Genomic DNA, 16,938 nt, shown 5'->3' with positions numbered 1-16,938 from the left:
TGTATATTAATAGTACTTATTTTATGGAAGCTGAATTAAAGGCAAAATCTATCCTAATAGCAAAGGAATGTGATTAGATTCTGCAAAATACTTTGATGCCCTACCAATTCTGCCTCTTCAATGAATTCTTGCACAGTCACAGGGCCTGATATTTTTTAAAGGAAACTGTAGAAGACTATGCACATGATGGTATAAAACTGTATAAACATGTATACAACTGTTGAGCTCATGATGATAAATAGCAATCAGGAAAGAAAAACAACTCAAAAACAGAAACAACCCCTTAGGAACCAACAACAATCCCATTGAAACTAGAAACAGTCCTTATAACAGGGAGTCTTGATTAAAAAGATAATTAAAAAGATGCAGATAAAAACAATTAAAACCTCAGGATTCAGAAATTACACAACATACAGAATATGGCACTACAATATGTTTAACACACATCACAGAGGATATTTTAGATGCACAAGGCCAAAACAAAGCACTGCAAACTCCCAAAGCATACAAAACTGCACTAAATATTGCAGCAAATCCTGGTAATAATTTAGACTAGTGAAAAATAATCAAAGCTGTAGTTTGGCTTCTCTGTTAATTATTATACTACTAGTCTTTGTCAAATTGAATACTTAACCCTCAAACAATTTATTTGAATAAAGTCTCTTTAAGAACTATCTTCAGTGGGATGATATTAATATGAGTATATATTATACCAGTGATGATTGTATACTCTTAAAATCAAAAGCTTTACAATGGGGGAAACGTATAAAATGGATTGTAAATTATCATCTTATAACTTTGGGATTAAAAATAGCACTTGAAATTCTACTGTTTTGGCTTTAAGCATTCTCTTTTGATATTAGAGCCTTAAACATAGAACAAGTAATAAATAGTAGACATTTATGAGTATCACAAATGTTTTACATCTTTGACGCTCTAAAGTACTAATACTTCTTTAGAACAAAAGTATAAGAGCTTTGGCAATGCATTTAATGATTTACAGTTTGATATCATTTTATTTGTGATTTTTAAGCATATCATGTACAACTATTCTCAATCATTTCATAAATACTATGCTCAATCATTTCATAAATATGTTATAAATTTGAAAATGCTTTATCATTTTGATATTATAAAAATTTTCAACTGTCTCTTTCATTTAGGATTGCTTACGTTACACTGTAACTGCTGGAGATGGTGTGAAAGATCTTGAAAAGGCTATTGAAATGCTTATGAAAATAATTAAAAGAGTTGAGCATCTTCGTTTGCTGGAAAAGGTTGAAGAATTTCCAGGAGATATATATAGCCTTGGAGAAGTACTAAGACATGTAAGAATTTCAAAATGTTTAATTAACATTATGTTGCTGAGTCATGGCTGTTGCCAGTGTCATGTAAATGGCACCTATGAAATCTTAGTCATGGGTGTTGCCAATGTCATGTAAATGGTGTCCTGCCTGTGTCATATAAATGGCACTTGTGAAATCGTAGTTGTAACCATTGCCCATGTCATGTAAATGGCACCCATGCCAGTGGCACATAAAAGCACCCATTACAATCTTGGAAGGGCATCCAGCCATAGAAAACATGCTTACCAGTTCCAGTCAAACTGTCTAACCCATGCCAGCATGTAAAGTGGATGTTGAATGATGATATAAATTTTGGTAATGAATGAGAGAATTGAATGATATGAAGTTCTAAAGGAAACTATATTTGCTATCTTATTATTGCTACTTTTTCCCTGATTTTACTATTCCTATTTTTTCCATCTGTGAGATGCTTATGAAAAAAATATCATTATGAATTCAGGATGATGTTCAAATATGGGACAAAGAAGTTTCTAAAACCAAAGGAAAAGACAGACATATGTTTTTGTTTCCTGATAAAATATTGATAACAAAAAAGAAAAAGCCAGAATCTTTAACAGATGCCCCAACATTTGCTTTTAAGTCATTGATAGATGTAAGTATTTTTATTCACTATTTTATATATTTGTTTATTGTATTTTTGCTTGTAATTAATTTCTACTTATACGAAGTCTGCTTTTATAAATTTTCAATATGAAATTGCATAAAAAATATACAAACCCGTTTAATCTGGTGCCAACACATTTTTTATTAGATTAAAGATGCATCTTTCTATTCCATCATAATTATAAGATAAGGTCTGAGAAATAGAATTATCAAATGGACCTAAGGTTGGAGGACTACTATGGTGTTGTATTAATGTATTATATGTTCTATTATAATAGCTCATGCAAGAAATCCTAATGTATTGGTTACAATGAAAATAGAAACTTTAGGGAATGTCTTTGTTGACAATGATAAACCTTCATTCTCAGCATACAATGTATATTAATATATGTATATATGCCAAACATTTACAAAACTGTATATCCAGAAGTTTAGCTTTTTAATATCACAGATTTTGTATCATATACTGTTTTTTTTATGTATTTATAACTTTTCAAATACAAATGTAATTTTATTACTAATTTTAAAGTTTTAGAAACTAAGAATAAATTTGATCTCCATTTACCATTCTATTTTTATCCATTTATCTAGTAAAAGGTAATACAAAATGCTATGTATCAGTTTGATTCCAAAGCAGAGCTAAGTTGTTGTCCAGAGACAGCACATGCCAGTACCAAATTCCATCAGCCATTAATTATTAAGATATCTAGCAGCTAATACAGTATCTAACTAAATTCCAAAGCACTAAATGTAGTTCTGTTATCAAATTTTCTTTTATCAGTTAGATTTTAGAGCTAACTATGTCAGCTTTAAAGATAATTTTATTAAGAATGAAGTCTCTTTTCTAGCATGAGATAATTTGAATAATTTGATATTCATGTTACATGAAGTAGTAATAATGATGAATATTATAAGTAGGAATTTGGAAGTGAATATTGCATTGTTAGTTGTATTGTCGGTGATAGTGATAAAAGTGTCTGTGTTAATAGTGGTATAATTTGTGAAAGTAAATAAATAATTATAATGATAAATAAATAGATGATCAATGTAGTTATAATTTTAAATTAATATAGTCATTGGAAAATGCTAAAATTAATTTAATGAAGCAATAGATTTTTATGAGTAAAAGCTAAACTACAAACATTGAACGTGTAAAATATTTATATTACTTCTAGAAAATTTAAGACATACTGAAAGATTTTAAAAATTGTTGTTGCATTTTTATAGATATAACTATATATCAGTGATGTTGTGCTTCTTTAGTGGTGATGTCTGGTTTTGCTACTTCCTTTGATATACTAATCTGAATGAAAAGAGATGAGATAGTTAAACCCCTTCTATGTAACATTAGGTGGGTGGGTATATTTAAGTTACAGAAATTCTTAAAATAGATGTTTGGCTCTGGATTTTTGATCATTTGTATCTACTGAAACAAACTGGTTGTGGACGTCATACAGTTATAAATGAACTATTTGACTGAATTAACTGGTACTTTCATTTTGTTTATGAAGTTTTGTAAGAACTATTTTTTTTCTATATTTGTCTTAGAAAATAGATTTTATAGCATGGCATTAATAACTTGTTAAAAAAATGTAATATTTAAGTATTTTTAGAACTGTACATAATATATTTCAACATATGCACAAACTATGATTATATAAATGCATATGATTGTATTTTTATACATAAAGAAGAATTAAATAATGTATTCGAAATAATATATAAACTTAGTTATATGAGCACATTTCAGCTCATTTTCAATTTATTTTCATTTATGCTTGTTTCAGATTTATTTTCAACATGTTTATTTATCTAAATATTATTTAGACTGCAAAACTAAAAAAAGTATTCTATTCACTGAATAGAATTACCTAAAATTCACTGAAATGACTCGTTTCTACTTTTATCCAATGTAACATATGTACGAAAGGTACAAAATTTTTAAAATAAATTTTTATTACTCAGAAAAATTAGATTATTGTATATTAAATATCACATGAATACTCATACATGCACACATGCACATACACACTGATGTATGTACAGCTACATAACAGTTGTCTATTTACCTATCTATTGGTTTGTCTGTACATATGTATGTGTGCACATATATATTTCTAAAACGACTGTTCAAGTATATTTTTTGTAAGTTGTAGCTGAGCATTCTCTTGCTTTTATTATTTCTCAATCTTAGCTAGTACAAATACTCCTTTTCCAACTACTGCTTATATTAGACAATAGCAAACCAGCAACAGTTTATATTTCTTTATAATGGTAGACAAAATGAAAACATTTTACAATATTACTAGATGCTGAAATTATAGCTATTTCTCCAAAATAATAGAGTGCTGATTTAATAAAATGTATCCATAATTTTAATAACATTTTAATTTACTTTTCAGCTCCAAAATATACAAATCAGTGAGCTTTTAGAAGATGAAAGACGTTTTGAACTATGGTTTGCTGAAGCAACATCTGAGAAATTAACTGTTCAAGCTAAAAATAATTATGCAAAACAAGGATGGATCAAAGACATAAGAGCTGCTCTGAAACAAATGGGTATACTATAACTTATTTTATTTTATTACAATTTGATTTAGTCTTTCTTGCTGATATATATTTATATATATATATATACATATACATATACATATATACATACATACATACATATATATATATATATATATATATATATATATATATATATATATATATATATATATATATATATATATATATATATATATATATATATATATATACACACATATATATATAAACTTAGATATGTTTCGACCAAAGATTGGTCCAGGCCATGTCTAACTTAATAGCACCACCTGATAGGATTATTCGAATCCTGTTTAAGTCAAGTTTTGTTTAAGTCAAGTTTTGTTCAAGTAGTGAGTTCTTGTTGGGTGAGTTGTATCCAATTATGGGTGGCTTATCTGGTATTCTTTGAAGGAATCTATCCAGACTCTGTTTAAAGTTGATGGGATCCTTTTCCTCTTTGATCTCTCTCGGGACAATGTTAAATAGGGCAGGGCCTGTTGAGGAAAAGAAATTATGTTGCAGTGTACATGTATGTTGTGATCTTGAATTGGGCAGGGGACGTATAGCCCATGGTCCAAGTCTTGGATGAACCTTGAAGCTAATGTTTAGGTCGTTTGGGCATAGTTGGCGGTATATTTTCCACATCTTACAAATGATATACACACATATATATATATTTTCTTTTTTTAACAAAAACTGTCCGACGAACGGGAACGTGAAACTCCGAGTAACAGGTTTTGTTGAATTTCTGATGCTTTTAAATAAAGTATATATATATATATATATGTATGTATGTATGTATTCCATGCCGGTGGCATGTAAAAAGCACCATCCGATCGTGGCTGCTTGCCAGCCTCGTCTGGCACATAAAAAGCACCCACTACACTCATGGAGTGGTTGGCGTTAGGAAGGGCATCCAGCCGTAGAAACATTGCCAGATCAGACTGGGCCTGGTGCAGCCTTCTGGCTTCCCAGACCCCAGTTGCACCATCTAACCCATGCCAGCATGGAAAGCGGATGCTAAACGATGATGATGATATATATATATATATATATATATATATATATATATATATATATATATACATACATACATAAATATATATATATTTATATATATATATATATATATATATATATACATACATGCATAAATATATATATATATAATATATATATATATGTGTGTGTGTGTGTATATATATATATAGATATATATATATATAAAGCCTGAGAGAACACTAACATCAAATACATTCAGGAAAGAAAACAGCTGATTATGTACAAATGAGTGAACTATTTTAATTATTAGCTCACATATATAGTGAAAGTAATAAACATTTTTGTGCAGAAACTAATAATTGTAGCCATATTACTATATAGAAGTCATAGGTAAATGAAATATGCATACAAAATCATTGTCATATAAGGTTTTTTAAAAGTTACTTATTTATAAATATCTGTATATTTTAATGACATGTTCTAAGCACTCATATTCCTGACATTTTCTGTTTTTATATCTAGTACTCTCATCATCATCATTTAACGTCCATTTTCAAAGCTGGTATGGGTTGGATAATTTGACTGAAAACTGGTAAGCTGGGGAACTGCACCAGGTTTTAGTGTGATCTGGCATAGTTTCTACATCTGGACACCCTTCCTAACACTAACCATTCCAAGAATATAGTGGGTGCTTTTTACATGCCACTGGCATGGGTACCAGTTACAAAACACCAGTATCGGCTACAACTATGATCTCATTTGGCTCGACAGGTCTTCTCAATTACAGTATATTGCCAAAGGTCTTGGTCACTTGTCACTACTTCTATGAGGCCCAAAGTTCAAAATGTGTTTTCCATGTGCCGCTTGCGCAGGTGCCAGATATGTCACCCTGGCATTAGCCGCAACTATCATTTCACTTGGTTTGACAGGTCTTCTCAAACACAGCATATTGTCCAATGTTCGAAGGGTGCTTTTTACATGTCACTGGTACAAGTGCCTGTTACATGACACTAGCACCAGCCATGATTGTGATTTCACTTGGCTTGACAGGTCTTCTCAAGAATGGCATATCACCAAAGGTCTTGGTTACTTGCCATTGCCTCCAAGAGGCTCAACGTTTGAATATCATGATTCATCACTTCATCTCATGTCTTCCTGGGTCTACCTCTTCCACAGGTTCCCTCCACAGGTAGAGACCAGCACTTCTTTACACAGCTGTCTTGGTCCATATGCATCACATGACCATACCAGTGCATTTGTCTCTCTTGCACATCACATCTGATGCCTCTTATGCCCAACTTTTCTCTCAAGATGCTTACACTTTGTTGTACTGACATTACACATCCAGCAAAGCATACTAGCTTCATTTCTTTCAAGCCTACACAAGTCTTCAGTGGTCACAGCCCATATTTCACTGCTGTGTAGCATGGCTGTCCACACACAAGCATCATATGATTTGCTTTTCATTCTGAAAGAGAGGCCCTGTGTTACCAACAGAGGTAGGAGCTCTCTGAACTTTGCTCAGCCTGTTCTTACTCTAGCAGCTATACACTCTTGGAGCATCCACCTCCACTACTAACTTGATCACCTAGGTAATAGAAGCTATCAGCTACTTCTAGTTTTTTCTCCTGGTATTTGCTGGAGTCTATTTTTTGTACATTTTTAGTGTTAAGTGTACCTGTGCACTTTCCACACACAAAAACTATTTTCCTTCTTCACCTACCCTTGATATTGCTGCACCTCCTATGTATCCATAGCTTACATCTTTCCCAATACTGTAACTTCTGAACTTTCTCTTACCTTGCCACCTCCACTAAATTCTTTTACTGTTAAATCAATGTGTAGAAAATAATCACTTAGGGAAAATGTGATAAATATCATATTTGAATTAATTTATTGTTTTAGTTCTATAAATATGAATTGATTAACAATTATTGTTTAATTGAAATATATTCAATAATTGTAGGCATTGAGGAAACTGATATTACTCTTGAACAACAAGAAGAAATCTTGAGACACAAGAAGAAACTTGCTGAAGCTCTTGAAGAAGCTGCGAAGAAAAAGCAACCTTCCCCAGAACTTCCAAAACCAACTGAAGCTCAACCTGAATCTGATTCTGACAGGAAAACTGATGCTACAGGTATTAACTTAATTGATTTAAATATTTTTTTTAAATATGCTTATAATAAGCACTTATTTTAATAATTTAAATGACAATGCAACTAACAGCCTTGTGCTTGTATATTATGAATGTGAAACAAATCAGAAATTTCTTTGCTGGAAAAAAATCTTACTGTTTTTCATTTAAAACTTGAATAATCATTTTGTTATGGGGATCTACTTTTTATCATAACAATATGTGCTCTTCCTTGCCCATTTGATTATTAACTGGAAATTTATTTGTTTCACAAAGTGTATTTATTTGTTTCAGTTTTATGAAAGTAGTTTTGATAATGAATCTAAGTGCTTTTGATAGTAGTAATGGTATTGAAGTTGATAGTGGTGAGGATGATGATAAGAAGGATGTCATAAAGACCACAATGGTGATGACAGCAATGACCACAATAATGATGCTCTATCACATTTACAGTGCAAAGTTATTTTTTATTATTGAATTATAGAGGACTCTCTGTTACTCTTACTTCTTACATTATTTTTCTTGTTACAGAAAATAGTTTCTTTAAAATATAAGCATTTAAAAAATTAATTTAAATTTAAATTCTTTAATGAAATCAATATTTATTTTGTTTTGCTTTTGTTTACAGATTATTATTCATTGGATTCATATGAAAGTGATACTTTAAGTTATCATACAGCTACTGAATTTGATGATGGAACTGCAAAACCAGCTTTTAAAAAGAAGATATGCAAAACAGTTGCTGAAGGTAAAGTTTAAATGTTTTAACTCTTGTTTTAAATATTTATCTTAAAGACTATCTTCTCTAATCCAGAACCTAAATAACAGTTACAAAAATAAGGCTAAGCTATATTAATTTTTATTAAGAATAACCAAATTATTAATTATTTTCAGTGCGGTTTAGCACCATCATTATCTCCCTCCTGAATATCAACAAGAAGGTGTCTAATTACTTAAACTCCAAGACTCTCTCACTCATTCCTCCAAATAGATCTGCTTCTTCTACAACTCTTCGAAATCATTCAACCACTATCAGAAACACTTAGACCATATTTCTTCTTGCATTTAACCCTTACATTATCTTATAGCTTTAAGATTTCAATGATGTGCTTATTTACTTTTAGAATGACACTGTAGGGTTTATGTGGAGGCCAAATCTGGTTGGTTTGAACATAAATCAGGCAGAATATTTTGGCTGGATATGGTTGGTTTAAATGCCAAAGGGTTAAGACATCTAACTCACTTCACCTCTCTGAAGTCATCACCATCAGTGACTTTCAAACACATCCCACACTCTTCAGCCCCCCCTCTCTCTCTCTCTCACACACACACACAGCTGGGATATATTTCGATTTTTGGAAACATTACAATGTGTTCCGTACCTAAGAAGTGTAATGTATGATCTAATTTATATAAGGCTCAGAGTCTACTTGTTATAAAATACATCAGAAAGTTTCTGAAAAAACATGAAAATAGCCATGTTAGTTTTGAAAAATGGATTCTAAGAGCTACTTTTATGGTATCTGGAATCCCTGTTGTGAAGCATTTTATAATATATATGGCCTCTAACTGAAATTTGAAGTATTTTATATTGGTATGAAACATTACTTGCATATGGAATTTATTCCAATCACTTTCATTTTTTTATTCAATTACTTATACATACTAGCACTTTTGAAAAACATGAAACAGATATATGTTTTATTACCCACTTATTAATTTTCCCATGATTTCATTTAAGCATTATAAAATTTGTATTGATTATTTTTAACTTCCAAAATTTGCTTACTTCTGAAGAACTCAGTAAGCTATGACTTAAGTTATCATGAATGAAATTTTATAAAATTTACTTGTATGTATTACTATATTAATTTCAATAATTTCATGGAATATTTCTTTTACATGGATGGAATTTTGTCGTTTACAGAAGGATCTCCAGTTACTTTGGATTGTGTTGTCACTGGCATGCCTGCTCCAGCTGTAACATGGTTTAAAGAAGATAACATCATCAAAGAGTCAGATAATGTTAAACTTATTGACAATGGTGAAATTCACACACTCTCAATCAAGGATACATCAAAATTAGTTGCTGGAATGTACACAGTAAAAGCAACAAATGCACATGGCTCTATTGAATGCACTGCTGAAGTTACTATCTTAGAAAGTAAGAACATTTAATATGATATTATTATTGTTATTATTATTATTATTATTATTATTATTATTATTATTTTGAAAAGGAGTTGACAAATAGGGTTAAGATAGAAATAACTTACTTTAATGTTGTAGACAGCATTTGTTGTCTGCACTAACATTTTGGGGAACTCATTCCTTACTACATTTAATAGCAAAAAAGACTTTGCTTGATTAAGTTTGATTATATTAAGATTGCTACTCAACTATATATAGTAAAACATGTAGTAACTTCATTACTATTTAGTTATAAATTACTAAACAAATGCTTGAAGCACAGCAAAATAAATTGTATAGACTGTACCAGAATTCTATTGAGACAAGTGTATTGAATACATAGTTCTCACAGAAGTGAGAAGTTATTCTCCAATGACATACAGACATATACTATGGTGCCCAACATATTTTGTGTCTAAATCTGCCTATATGTGTTAAGAATAAATATGCAAATATTCATTTCAGATCTTGCTGTAGATGGTGTAAATAATGATTTAAAAAATAATAAATTGTATGTTCTTCTTATTTCAATTTTTTTTATATAATTAAAAATTAAATATAAAATATCACTTTTCTTAGGAATCCCAGAAGAGAAAGTATCACCTAAGCCAGAAGATACTACTGATAGTAAAATACCAGAAGTTGCAGTACCAGAGGTTGCTGTTGAGATTAAAAAGCCAGAAGTAGCAGTACCAGAGGTTACTGCTGAGATTAAGAAACCAGAAGTTGCAGTACCAGAGGTCGCTGCTGAGATTAAAAAGCCAGAGGTAGCAGTACCAGAGGTCGCTGCTGAGATAAAGAAGCCAGAAGTTGCAGTACCAGAGGTCGCTGCTGAGATTAAAAAGCCAGAAGTAGCAGTACCAGAGGTCGCTGCTGAGATAAAGAAACCAGAAGTAGCAGTAGCAGAGGTCGCTGCTGTGATTAAAAAGCCAGAAGTTGCAGTACCAGAGGTCGCTGTTGAGATTAAAAAGCCAGAAGTGGCAGTACCAGAGGTCGCTGCTGAGATTAAAAAGCCAGAAGTAGCTGTACCAGAGGTCGCTGCTGTGATCAAAAAGCCAGAAGTAGCAGTACCAGAGGTCGCTGCTGAGATAAAGAAACCAGAAGTAGCAGTACCAGAAGTCGCTGTTGAGATTAAGAAACCAGAAGTAGCAGTACCAGAGGTCGCTGCTGAGATTAAGAAACCAGAAGTAGCAGTACCAGAAGTTGCTGCTGAGATTAAGAAACCAGAAGTAGCAGTACCAGAGGTCGCTGCTGAGATTAAGAAGCCAGAAGTAGCAGTACCAGAGGTCGCTGCTGAGATTAAGAAACCAGAAGTAGCAGTACCAGAAGTTGCTGCTGAGATTAAGAAACCAGAGGAAAAAGTACCAGAAGTAGCAGTACCATCTGAAGATGAAGGCATTATAGTACAAGGAGAACAACCTCAGTATATTCTGAAGATGGATGATTGTTTGGTTGAAGAGGGTAAAGTAGCCAAGTTTGAATGCCGTGTTGTGGCTACACCAGATCCAATAGTTACATGGTTTGTATTAATATTTTCCCTTACCTATCATTATAACATTAATGTGTGACATAGACTCTTTTAGTTATACCTGTGAATTGCTCAGCTAGCTCACTAGAAGTAATTGATATTTATGTTACTTACCTGTTCTAATTAATGTTTAAACTATTAGTAGTGATAATATTATAACTAGATTAAAGGGATGGATAATAATTAAAGTGCCATTCATAGAAATGTGCAAAAAGTGTTACACTGTATGGTATTGAAAGTTGGGTATTGAATGTGGAATACAGTGAAAACTGGGCAGAAATGAGGTAAATTCAGTGAATATTTCATGGTTATCTTAATGGTAATGTACATGGTGGTCAGTGCCCATTTATGCTAAGGAGTAATTTAGTATCAAAAATATCAGCTGATAAATGCAGGAGAACTGACTGCACTTATGCTGTTATGTGATGCAAGTGACTGATGGATATTGAATGGAAAAGTGCTGTATACTGACAGTTGAAGGTGCTTATGGGAAAGAAGGAAACAGGATCAAGTATTAAGGTCAGGTCTTAGATTTGAGGTCAAAAGACACAAAGAAGTGATATAGATATTCAGATTGTGGCAATCAGAAAAATTAAACATTGAAACAATGATGAAATTGATGATAATTACAATGATGATGGTAATGACAAGACAGTAAATACAATGTCACCAAAAAAGTGTATGCAACTATAACAAAAAATTTATTTTTTTCTGTTTAAACTATAATCTAGAAGTATTTTTCATAAGTTAAGCTAAATGTTTAATATTATTTATAACTATACTCATTTATTTAAATGCATAAATATTTGTCTTCCATCTAAATAATTCGGTTTTTTTACTTTTCAGGATGAAAGAAGGAAAAGTCATTGAAGCAGATGAGCGAATCCAGTTACAAAATATAAATGATAATATTTATTCTTTGATAATACCTGTTGTAAAGCTTGAAGACAAAGGACGATATATATGCTGGGCTAAAAATGAATTTGGAGAAGCTTACACTGAAGCATATTTAAATGTGATCCGTAAGTTATAAATTAGAATCTTTAAAATTTTAGAATTATTTATTGATTAGGGAGTATTATACACTTTCTCCTATGAGTAGAGAATTGAAAATAATTTATGCAGATGCTTTTAGTTATGATTCCATTTTTTTGTTGGGGGTGGCATATATCTTTTGTTAATCCAAAACCAGAAAAGCATTGTTTATAAATGTAAAAACAAAATGGGAGATTTGTTTGTGCAATATAAGAACAATTAATGTTTATTTAAAAAAATATATTCATCTCTATTTCAAAATCATTCAGAATGTTATGTAATTGGTGTTTAGTTTTAACTGTGATAATATATAATGAAATAAATGTGGGTAGGGATGTAATTCTAGAAAAAGTGTTTTGTGTGAGGTTCAAAAAGTACTACATGCTATAACTAATACATGATGTTGGTGTTGCTGATGCATTGATTGTGATGTAAGCTAATGTAATGATGATAAAAAAGAAAAAGAAAAAGAAAAAACTATCAGCTTGATGGAATTTTCCTGAATATTGTTTAATATGTTAGTGAATAAGTGTGCTACTCCTTATATTTTAATGCACTAACCACCCATATGCTAAAAGACTTATTTTGAAATGAAAACCTAATCCATATGATGCAATTTTCAGTATACTAGAGATTTAGTAGTTCAAACAGTTATTCCTAATATGAAAAAGGATCATAAGAGCTTTAGTGATAAATTATTCATAATTAAAGCAGTGGTAGTGGAATTATATTATTTTTCGTTGTTGGATGTTACTCATTTATATTTTTTGAGGTGGACATTAGAATAAGGAGGTTGATATACTGATGTTTAGCAGAAATTTCTGTAGGTTGAAATCAATAGACCAGACTAAAGTTTGGAGGTAGTTCTAGTGGACTTTAGTTCTGGAAATTATGGTTTTTGAAATCATTTTGTATAGAGATTTGACTGATGAGACACGTCAGATATGAGGAGAAAAAGGTGAATCAAGTGGCTTTGAGAAATGATGAGAATACACATGCTGCTCATTTAGGAGAGCATCAGGTGAAGAACTCTCAAAAGATCCAGAATATACGTATACTGAGATATGAAAATGCCACTACTGTATAAGGTTGTGGAGCTATAACTGAAGCGACTTCTTTAATAGATGCTTCATCATCATCATCATCATCATCGTTTAACGTCCATTTTCCGCGCTAGCACGGGTTGGACGGTTCAACCGGGGTCTGGGAAGCCAGGGGCTGCACCAGGCTCCAGTCTGATCTGGCAATATTTCTACAGCTGGATGCCCTTCCTAACGCCAACCACTCTGCAAGTGTAGTGGGTGCTTTTTACGTGCAACCGGCACAGGTGCCAGGGGAGTCTGGCATCGGCCACGATTGGTTGGTGCTTTTAACGTGCCACCGGCACGGAAGCCAGTCATACAGAAAAATTCCACCCGTCACAGACTAACAGTTATTCTGATGTTACATGGTCACACAAATTACACATCTTCAAATGATGTTAATAATGCTTATTTGATCAAATTTGGCACTATCAGATCCTAGTTAGGTATGTCATCATAAATGTAACATTTTATGACATTCTTTCATATACAATATATGACTATAAAAATTTACCCATTTCCTATATATACACACAATCACAAACTTATAACTTGTAAAGAACTCCTTATACAATTAACTTGAACTTCTTATCGGACACCACATTGCAACTGACAAAAATTCAGTATTTGTCCAATGAAGAACATTTTATATATATTTGAAACGCTTTCACGTGAGAACAAGAAATACAAGGGAGTTAACTCAGCTAATAAAAAAAAATGGGAATTATGTCCCCTTAAATACGTCATTGTTTCTGTTTAGTTTTCTTTAATTTTACCTTGCCAGACAAATTGGTTGCAAATTCATTTGCTACTTTTAGAGTGCAGATAAATGCTTGTTACAGGTGACTCTGAGTTACATCTTTTAGCTACGCCATAAATGTATTCTACTCTTTTTTTGTATATGTCTGTCACATTCTTCTGAAAAAGGTTGAGTAACTACAATGTTGGTGATGCTTGCTGAAGCGGTAACATGTCCACAGCTGTTATCTTATCTCTAGACAATTAGACTCTCTTTTCTTTAATGGAATATTAATTTTGGAGAATTCTTGATTTGTAGGATTATTCCTTCTGCTCTTTTAGAGCTGTTCCTAATTATAACCAAGTGATTGTTTTATCTTCTCTGAAAGTGGTGATCGAGAATTCATCTTGTATGGTATTTAAAATACCTCTATTCATCTTTGCTGTTCAAATATATGGCACTGAGCACTTTCAGTTATTTCTGTTAGGTCATTTTCATTTATCATATATATATATGTGTGTGTATGTGTGTGCACGTATGAGCTTCATAGAGACAATGACAAGCGAATGAGACCCTGGAGAATATGCTGTGCTTCAGAAAACCCAGCAAGCTAAGTGAGATCGTAGTCATGGCCAATGCCGGTGTCACATAACTGGCCCGTTTAAAAGCACCCTTCAACTGTTGGATGATATGCCACACTTCTGAAGATCTGTTGAACTGAGGAAATCGTAGTTGTACCTCATGTCATACATACATACATACATATAAAATGCTTACTTTTATGTATAATTATACATAAAAAGTCAGTCATTGTATTATTTAATTGAAAGATCACTCAATACTTTTCATATCAATTTTATTTTTAAAGAAAGAGTTCAAGAGTTACTTCAAAGTTTTGGCTATGTAGCCTTCATTTGACAGTCTGATGGAAGCTGAAGTAACTGTCAAAACTTTTCCTTGTAAAAGTAATTTATTAATATATATCACATCAAATCAGTGTGTGATGGTGTCGGCATGCGTGTGTTTGGAACGGTAGGTCAGTGTTGGAGTTAACTGCTGACTTTAATGCTTGGAGTTTATATTGCTTACCAGCAATATTGACAGATGTAACAATAACTGATTCAGATCATTTATCTATAAATAAGTACCATGTACAAGTAAATCTCACCATTATATAATCACAAAGTGTTTGGAAAGCTTACACTGATTTATAGGCCTGAAGAAGCAATAGGAACAGCACTAGTCTGTACTATTTGGTGTCATAAACAGATATATGTTTTTTGTATTAGGGAGAAAACTAATGCACTCTACATTCTGATGTAAAGAGAAATTTACATATAGAAATCATTTCCAAATTGGAATTATTTCATATGGTGTAAGAAGTTTTAATTTGAAATATTTAGGTTGTCTAAATTTATAAATTCAATGGAAGGAATTGTGCCAAATTTTGGCATTGTAAGCTACACCAATGCTAGAACGGGATGACACTACATAGTGCCAAAGATCCCAGCAATGCCATCACACTTCAGGACCAGCTACTGCAACAGCCTGGGTTTCAGGGGCCCACAGCTTTTTAATATTCTCCCAAAGAGTCTGAGGAACTTGTACAAAGTAGATGTAGCGGTTTTTAAATCAAAGCTGGACATCTTCCTGTCAAGAGTCCCAGATGAACCTACCTCACGGCAAGAGGTGCAAATGAGGGTAGCTATATCAAACTCCATTCTTCACCAAGTGCCACATATTAGAGGAGGCTCTTAGTAATAACAGTGTAGCACAAAACGGTGTTGCATCAGCATGGCCTCAGCTCTGAGCTGAAACAAGAAAAACGAAAAAGAAAAAAACATGGAATACAAAATTTACTTAATGGGATTTTCTGTTATATTTAATTTAACTTAAATTAAATATAATATTATTAATTTACTCAAAAGCTTTTAATATCTATCAGCTTAATGCAGTCAAAACACCATTTTAAAACAAGGAGAACCAAATATTTAGATATGTGTTGCTGCATGTATATTTTTTAAGAGATAAATTTTATGTATATTGTTTGATGCAGAAGTTTTAGAAAAAGTCATAAATCTTAATTATATTTTCTTGTGACATTTTGAATGAAATTTCCCTATTACATGTATAACCTGGATATTTTCTTATTTTAGCTGTTGAAACAGTTGATCGTACCAAAGAACAAAAAGCTCCAAGATTCATTGAAAGATTTGATGACAAATCTATAATGGAAGGAACAATGACCGAACTAAAGTGCAAAATTTCAGGATATCCTGATCCATTTGTAATGTGGCTAGTTAATGACTATGAAATTGGTCCAACAGAAGATTTTGTTGTTACTAGAGATGGAGACATGTGTTCCTTAAAATTGAAAAAACTGTCCCTAGCAGATACTGGTGTATATACCTGCCGCATTAGTAATCCCCTTGGAGAGGCAATATGCAGTGCAAGAATAACTGTAAAATCTGAGAAACCTCATGATATCTATGAGAGAGAACCAAAATTCATTCGCAAACTGGATGACACTAGAGTACATAAAGGACGTAATGTCTGTTTTGAATGCACAACTCTCGGAGATCCACAGCCAGAAATTAAATGGTACTTCAAGGGAAAAGAGATTAAGGTTAGAACAAAATATTTAGTATTTACATAAATATTTTCCTCAAAATAAATATATAAACAAATAAATAAAATAAATC

At 32.0% G+C, this 16,938-nt stretch overlaps 1 protein-coding gene across 1 annotated transcript in view; it reads left to right on the top strand.

Annotated features, from left to right (window-relative positions):
* LOC115210729 (titin) overlaps positions 1-16,938 on the top strand; it is a 678,167-nt gene that overhangs the window by 404,483 nt on the left and 256,746 nt on the right. The window contains exons 281-289 of the mRNA XM_036506041.1: positions 1,164-1,328; positions 1,807-1,959; positions 4,373-4,529; positions 7,492-7,665; positions 8,291-8,410; positions 9,590-9,826; positions 10,432-11,371; positions 12,227-12,402; positions 16,393-16,862. Coding sequence (XP_036361934.1) covers positions 1,164-1,328; positions 1,807-1,959; positions 4,373-4,529; positions 7,492-7,665; positions 8,291-8,410; positions 9,590-9,826; positions 10,432-11,371; positions 12,227-12,402; positions 16,393-16,862 — 2,592 coding nt within the window. The remainder of the gene's footprint in view (positions 1-1,163; positions 1,329-1,806; positions 1,960-4,372; positions 4,530-7,491; positions 7,666-8,290; positions 8,411-9,589; positions 9,827-10,431; positions 11,372-12,226; positions 12,403-16,392; positions 16,863-16,938) is intronic.

Source organism: Octopus sinensis, linkage group LG1, assembly GCF_006345805.1.
Source record: "Octopus sinensis linkage group LG1, ASM634580v1, whole genome shotgun sequence".
Taxonomy (NCBI): domain Eukaryota; kingdom Metazoa; phylum Mollusca; class Cephalopoda; order Octopoda; family Octopodidae; genus Octopus; species Octopus sinensis.
Note: the sequence above shows the minus strand (reverse complement) of the source record. Positions and strands in the feature narration are given on the sequence as shown.